We start from the raw sequence: 7731 nt of genomic DNA, 5'->3' as shown, positions 1-7731 counted from the left end.
GGGGGCTCCGTGTCCTGGATATGGGGCAAATCAGCGGTGGGGATCAGGTGGAAAGAGAGGCGCTAAGGGAGGGCAGGAGGGTATCTAGACACGGGCACTGGGAGAGAGACTGAGATGTGGGCGACGGGTGGGGGGCGGGAGTGAGGAGTGAGGGAACTAGGACACAGATCAGGAGAGAGAAAGAGACGAGGACAGTCACACAGTTATTGAGAGAATCAGAAAAAAGAGCAAGAGGGTGCAGAAGGGACAGAGACAGGAGGAAGGACCAGGAGAGAGGAAGGGAGCAGGGGTGAGAAGGAGGTTTAATGGGAGAGAGGGAATAACAGTAATAAAAAATAGCTGACATGCTGGGAGAGACGGGAGGAGGAGAAGGAGGACGGTGATTGGGGAAGAGCAGCAGCAGATTTAGGGAGAGGTCCTCCAGGAGGGGAGGCAGAGGAGGTGGTAACATCGATCAGGAGAGGGAAGAGTGAGAGGGAGCCACATTGCGGGTGGAGAGAGAGAGACTTGGGATCAGGGACAGGCAAAGTCCCAGGACAACAGGCAGAGATGGGGAGAGACGCGGGCGGCAGGGGAGAGAAGGAAACAGACTTTAGGGGAACAGCAGAACAATCTGCAGAGAGAGCCGGAGGTATGAGGGACCCAGAAAGATTGGGGAGGAGAGACAGGGATGTCCGAGACGGGCAGAGGAAGCTGGAAACTGGGACACGAAGGGAAGGGCCGGGCCTCAAAGCACAGTTTGGGCGCGACCAGGGGCTGGCGTGCGCGCGAGTTGTGGGGTGCTGGAAGCAGCTGGCGTGGCTCCGGCGCCAGGAGAGGATGTGAGAACAGCCTGTTCCCAGGCTTCCCGCCCCCTTCGCCCGGTGGCGGGGGGAGGGCAGTGCGGGTTGAGGACGGGGCCTCGAGGAGGAGGAGGGCGGAGACAGGGAGGGTGTCTGGAGAACTCCAGAATTTTTAGGAGACGTGGGAATGGCTGGTCCTGCTCCTCCGGATGCCAGCCCCACGCCTTTTGGAAAAAGACATTTTTTGGAGGGGGCAGGGTCTGAATCAGAGAAGCACTGGGTTTTAGCTCAGAGATGTGAAACTCCACGACAGGTACATGGGTAAGGAAGGCAGAAAGACCCCACCTGGCCAGTCCCGTCAGGAGGCTAGGCTTCCCTCAAGGGGCTGGACTTCGGGATTTTCAGGAGGAATTTCCTGATTCAGAAATCAGTTTGATCCGGATTCCCAAAATGCAAATGTTCACCAGGCCAGATGCAGATCTGGGGCGATCAGGGGCTGCTTTCTACCCCCAAAGCATTCACTTGGCAAGTGGCAGCAGGGGTCTGCTCCTACCTCTACAGACAGAAGGGGGAAGAGTGTCCCAAATGCAGCCATGTGGCCGGGGCCAAAGGAGGCAGGGGCCCCTTGTGAGTCTTGCAGCAAAGGACAGATCAACCAAGCTGGAAACCTGGCCTTCCTCATGTGCAATATCCATTAAAAAAAAAAAAAAAAAAAAAAAAGTTAAGCTGGGCGCGGTGGCTCACACTTGTAATCCAGCACTTTGGGAGGCCGAGGTGGGCAGATCGGTTGAGGTCAGGAGTTCGAGACCAGCCTGCCCAACATGGTGAAATCTCGTCTCTACAAAAACACAAAAATTAGCCGGGTCCCCGTAATTCCAGCTACTCGGGAAGCTAAGGCAGGAGAATCATTTGAACCTAGGACGTGGAGGTTGCAGTGAGCTGAGATTGCACCACTGCACTCCAGCCTGAGTGACACAGTTTCTGTTTCGAAAAAAAGTTAAAAAAAAAAAAAAGGTTTTTTTAGAGGTAGGATCTTGCTATGTTGTCCAGGCTGGTTTTGAATTCCTAGGCTCAAGCAATCCTCCTGCCTCAGCCTCTCAAAAAGTGCTGGGATTACAGGCATGAGCCACTGCACCTGGCTGAATGTCCAGATTAAAAGTTGGCCACTATTTCTGAGACCCAACACAACCCTCTGGGCTGGGGCTGGCCTTCAGGCCTCCAGCATATGACCTCTGAGGCAGAATCTCACTCTTTTGAACTTAAGGACATTTCACATTCTGAGTGTTGGATTTCTGTCCTTTGGATTCCAAGGAAAAGAAGTTAGCAAGGCAGGTGCCCCTGGTTCTTAGGACATGTGTGTGGTGGTCATGGTGTGGGGGATTTGGGGACAGGAGCAGGAGGAGGGGCCGATGCTGGACCACACCCTCTCGTCAGCAACTCCAGGCAGCTGCCCCAAAAGTGAACACACAAGCCATTTCTATGAAACATTTATTTCCTTTGAAACCTCCAGAAACATGCCAGAAAATCTCAAGACAGGGACGGGAAAAAAAAAAAAAGACAGTAAAGAATAATAAAAAAAAAATCCAAATGAAACAAATCAACATATGAAAAAAAAAAACCTGCTGCTATCTTCGGCCATTGGATAGAACACCAACCTCAAATTAAATAGATCTGTTTTTGCAGAAATCCTTAAAAAATAACAGAAAACAAAACCAAAAATCATAATTTACACTTGTCCATGTACATGATTAAGTCCCCAAAATGATTCGAATGATCTGAAGATGGGAGGAGACAACTGAAAAAAAAAAAAAAAAAAAAAAAAAAGGACCCGATGAGGGTCTAAGGGGTGGGGGTGGGGGACGGGCGGGCCCCCCAGAGAAGGGGATGGGGGAGAAGATGGCATCACAGTAGCTGGCCAGGGCTGAGGACGCTGCCTGGGGCACGCCCACCTCACTCTTGGTGTTGGGGGTGAGGGTGGGGGCAGGGGCAGCGCTGAGGTTTCCTCCTCCAGGGGGCCAGAGGCTGATCACAGGAGACGCGATAAGAACCCTCTTCTCTCACCCCCACCCATCCACACCGGCACCTCCCTGAGTGCCTGCGTCCTATGCAGTCCCCAGAGCCCCCTCCTCTGAGGTTCCTGACCCCAGAGAGAAGGCAGCAGAGGTCCCTGGACAAGGGCCGGGTTGCCTGGTGCTGGCTCACGGCCAGACCTGCTCCGCCAACTCCTCCCCGCCTGGTGCCTCCCAAAAAGGGCACCGGCCTGCCCTGACTTCATCCCTCTGGTCCTCCCACTGACCCCCAGCCCACAGGGGACACGCCTTGGTCCTCAGCTTGAGGTTGGGGGGGTGAATCCACAGACTGTGGCCATACAGGCTTGTTCTGGCGCCAACTCTACATGAAAAAATAAATATATATATATATATATATCTTTTTCTGTTTGCTTTTAAAGAAGGAAAAAAAGAAACGGTTTCCTGGATGAACAGCGTGGTACCACACCGGCATGGCCGCCCCTTATTGCCTTTAGAGAACCAGCGTCCAGTGGGGTTCGCGGGGTGCAGTGCTCCCCGGGGAGCATGGTGAGGGGGTCTGGTGGCCGCTGCTCGGAGAGATGGGCTGGGAGACTTGCAAAGGAAAAAAAAACCAGAGGAGGAGATGAAGGCTGTTCTCCTCCAGCCCTGTCCTGAGGGCTTCGGGAGCCCCTCCTGGAACCCAGAAGAGGCCGAGGCTGCTGGTCAGGGCCAGGTCGTGCCCGGAGGAGGAGGAGAGAGTCGGCTGTGTGGTGGCTCCACCGCCCCGGCCTGGCCTGGTTAGCTGGAAGGTGGAGGGGCCTGTGGACCCCTAGCCCAGGTGCAGTGGCCTCTGGTGGAAGAGGAGCTGATAGAAAAAGATCGTATAAACCGTCCTGGAGATCCAAATAGAGTTTCTCTCTCAAATAAATCGGCTCTGGAGGCTAGCCTTGCCTCTCTCTATCCTCAGGCCCCCAAGAAAATAATTTAAACTCTAAGAAAGTGCTCCTGGCTGCTTTTTGGGAGGAGGGGGTTAGGGAGGGGATCATGTTCGTGCTTTTTGGAGCTCACGTGCTAGGGACCGAGGCGCCCTGGTCTGTGTCCACGCGGGCCTCACCTCTCTGGGTGTGGGGAAGAAAGGGTTGCTTTCACGCTGTACTTTTCATGCAGGGGCCTCGGCCCCACAAGCCGCAACTTTGTTGTGCGTGGTGCAGAAACCTGCTGTGTGACCTCCTGGAGCCGAGGCGTCTGGAGACTGGCTCCTCTCTCTGTCCCCATCAGCTTCGAAGGGCTGGTCCCAGGAAGAGGCTAGATGGGGACAGCGGGGCAGGCCCGGGAGCGGTGTAAGCACAGCCCAGCTCACCGGGACCACAGCTGGGCAGCTTGGAGGGAGGCCTGAGACCACTTCGCCCTCTGGGGCATGAGGGCTGTGCGCTGACCCTGACTCACAGCCCTAGTGAGGCCGTCGGAGTTTCCGTGTCCATGGGGAGGGCCCTGGATGGGTCATCTTGGTCACACCGGCAGCTGGGAGCTGAGTGGAGGGAGAGAGGCAGCAGGGCCACGGCCTGAGGGGAAGGAGCGAAGGCGGGCGGCGGCCTCCCACCTCAGAGCTCCTTCTTCTCCCTGCAGAAGATCTCTGCAAACTTGCGCAGCTGCTCACTGGCGGCCTGCGACTCCTCCTGCAGCCGCTGGTTGTTCTGCCGCAGGCTGGCCACCTCTGACTGGAGCACCACCTTGTCCTGCTTCTCCTGCACAGGGTGGGAAGCTGGCGTCAGGCGGGTGGGCTTGGCCGCTCCTGGAACAGCCGATGGCTCCCTGAGGCCTGCGAGCCCTGGCCCGGCTGTGCTTTGGAGCCGACCACTAGAGCCAGGCCAGGCCGGGGCGCACATCCCACTCTGCCTCTCCACAACTGAGGGACCCTGGGCAAGTCACTTGGTTCCCGCAACTCTACCAGGAGGCTGAGGGGTGTCTGGAGCTCATCTATGTAGAGCTCCTGGAACGCAACCGCATGTGGAGTCATTGCTTGACAAACATCACTATTGTCACCGCATCCCACCTTCGCACTACCCGAGGACTTGGGGACTGTCGCTGTCCCTAGTTTCCTGCAAGAGGACCCCAGCCTCACACAGCAAGTGGGGAGCTGGGACATGGATGTGGGGAGCTGGGACATGGATGCAGGGTGGCCTGAGCAGACCCCATTCTTCCAGGAGGACGTAGCCCCCGAAAGGCAGGGACCTGTTTCAGGTCGTGCAGCATTATGCAGTGGGGCGGGGGTCAGAACCTGGGCCCCTTTGATTCCACGGCTCGAAGTCTTACGCATTATATACTCTGCCACCTTTCTGGCTTTTACCCAGAAGTATAGAAACAATAGATAAAAGTCTCCTCATTTTTTTTTTTTTTTGAGACTGGGTTTTGCTCTTGTCGCCCAAACTGGAGTGCAGTGGCATGATCTCGGCTCACTGCAATCTCCGCCTCCTGCGTTCAAGCAATTCTCCTCCCCAGCTTCCCAAGTAGCTGGGATTACAGGCGTGCACCACCACACCCGGCTAATTTTGTATTTTTAGTAGAGACGGGGTTTCACCATATTGGCCAGGCTGGTCTTGAACTCCTGACCTTACCCACCTCGGCCTCCCAAAGTGCTGGGATTACAGGTGTGAGCCAACGTACCCAGCCAGTCTCCTCCTCATCCTTCCGCCCCATGGAGACAAGTCCAAAGAACAAATTGACTGTCACCTTCTAGATGGCCCTCTCAACCACGGTGGTTAAACAATAAATAAATAAGTATGATGATGTTCTAGACAACAGTGCTGCAGCTCGCTTTGGTTTTTACATAAGTTACTGGACTTCTTTTGCGTGTTAGTAAATATATAGATTTGTTATTACTTTAATTGGCTGCAAGCTGTTCCGCTGCATGGACGCCCTATAATTTACACAGCCATTCTCATGTTGACTGACAGCCACGCTGGCTCCAATTTTTTATTGCCAATAGTGTGGCAACGAACGTCCTTGTTCACAATCTCTTTGTACCCACGCTGTCATGGATAAATTCCCACAAGTGGAATTACTGGATCAACATTTTTTTTTCTTTTTTTTTGAGATGGAGTCTCGCTCTGTTGCCCAGGCTGGAGCCCAGTGGCATGATCTCGGCTCACTGCAACCTCCACCTTCCTGGGTTCAAGCGATTCTCTTGCCTCAGCCTCCTGAGTAGCTGGGATTACAGGCACCCGCCACCACGCCCGACTAATTATTGTACTTTTTAATAGAGATGGGGGTTTCACCATGTTGACCAGGCTGGTCTCGAACTCCTGACCTCAGGTGACCCACCACCTTGGCCTCCCAAAGTGCTGGGATTACAGGCATGAGCCACTGCGCCCAGCCACAATTTTTTTGTGTTTTTTTGATAAATGTTATCCAATTGCCTTCCGAAAAGCCTGGGCTGATTATTCTCCCCCAAAGAATGGATGAGTTTCTCTGAGCGCTTGGTAGCCTGGGGCGTTATCACTGTTTACTCTTCACCCATGACTACACTCAAACACAGGAGGTGTGGGGGTGGGGTGGGTGCTGCATGGCGGGGGCAGGTGCCTGATCCCTGCTGACTGCCCTGCCCAGTGTCTGGGAAGTGGGATGGAGAGGGCGTGGCCCCCGGCCTTACCTTCTGCAGGTCAGTGTGCAGCTGTTTCAGCATCACCTCCAGCTGGTACACCTTGCCTGTCAGATCCAGGGGCGGCTCCTCGCTGGAAAAACCAGGGACAAGGTCAGCCTGAGGCCCTAAAGCCCCTGGGGAAGGCTTCTGGCCCACATCTGAGGAGCCCGGGGGTACAGGCCCCCTTATCCCTGACATTCTAGCAAAGCCCGAGGAGAAGCTCTGAGGGGAAGCAGGAAGCCAGCCCTCCACCCGACACACTCCACCCACCAAGGGCACCTCTGTGGATGTGGACGGGGTGTTAGGAGCACCAGGCCAGGGGAAGGGTGGCTGCCCACCCTGAAGTGTGCGTTTTCCCTGAGGCTGGGCCGTGCATGTGACTTCAGGGAGGACCCCTTCTTCGTACCTCCAGGATACAAAGAGCCCACTCCACAGACACCTGCTGAGCACCTGGCGGGTCCAGGCACAGGAAGCACGAGAATGGACAGATGGTCAAAAGGACCCGCCCTTGTGGGCAAGACCAACAATGGTCCTGGCAGTGATGCTGACCATGTGGCCGTCACTGAGAGCCACCCCGCACCAAGCCCCAGACTGCCCGGCTCATCTCACAGAGCTCCTCTGCCCACTGTGGCCTTTGGAGGTGCTGCATGGCTACCACGTGTTGGTGCTAGGATTTGAATCAGGGGCCCATGGCCAGTAGCTGCCCCTCTGCAGATCCTCCCAGCCCTGGGCCTGCCTGGCCGCTGAAGAGAACGCGCAGCCCTTTCCTGCTTGGAGTTGGGGCTGAAGGAGGCTCCACTGGATGCCGTGCGTGCACAGGCACAGAGGCGGTGGCGGTCGGGGGCTGGCCCTCCTGCCTCGCCCACCCTTTCCTACAACCTTGCTGCTGAGTCCTGGGGATCTGCAGCTGCAGAGGGAGATGGGGGCAAATGGACTCCAGGAGCGCCGCCCAGGGGCCACAGGTCCCGCTGCTTCCCACAGCCCATGCTGCTCCTGCCCCTCAGCCCAGCAGCACCATCTGGAACTGCTGATTTCTTGTAATTACAGTGGGGCCTATGTTCGTGGTGGAGGTTGAGTTCTGAAGCCAGAGTGTGAAAAGCAAGAAGTCAAAATTACCCTCAAAAATTGCTCCCACTGCCCATGAAGTACAGTGCACGGATGGTTGTATATAGAACCCTGAACTGTGAGGTGTGCAGACGAGTGTGAAATGCACTATTTAAATCCATGTACAGGCAGAATGTGCCATTTACATTCTCTCTGCCTCTTTTTAATTTTGTTTTCTGCCAAGTGAGTGCAGTCA

The 7731-nt window shown here is 55.4% G+C and overlaps 1 protein-coding gene across 7 annotated transcripts in view; it reads right to left on the bottom strand.

Moving 5' to 3' along the window:
• SIPA1L3 (signal induced proliferation associated 1 like 3) overlaps positions 1 to 7731 on the bottom strand; it is a 310057-nt gene that overhangs the window by 15909 nt on the left and 286417 nt on the right. For 5 of the 7 annotated variants that reach the window (XM_024351290.3, XM_024351292.3, XM_024351289.3 and 2 more), the window contains 2 exons: positions 6441 to 6522; positions 3203 to 4536 (listed from right to left, as the gene is read on the bottom strand). In XM_024351290.3, coding sequence (XP_024207058.1) covers positions 4393 to 4536; positions 6441 to 6522 — 226 coding nt within the window. In that variant the 3' untranslated portion in view covers positions 3203 to 4392. Of the gene's footprint in view, positions 1 to 2254; positions 4537 to 6440; positions 6523 to 7731 lie in introns of those variants that run through there. The other 2 variants (XM_524247.9, XM_024351291.3) reach the window with 2 other exon arrangements.

Source organism: Pan troglodytes, chromosome 20, assembly GCF_028858775.2.
Source record: "Pan troglodytes isolate AG18354 chromosome 20, NHGRI_mPanTro3-v2.0_pri, whole genome shotgun sequence".
Lineage (NCBI taxonomy): Eukaryota > Metazoa > Chordata > Mammalia > Primates > Hominidae > Pan > Pan troglodytes.
The sequence above is the reverse complement of the archived record's forward strand: the minus strand, read 5'-3'. Positions and strand labels throughout refer to the sequence as shown.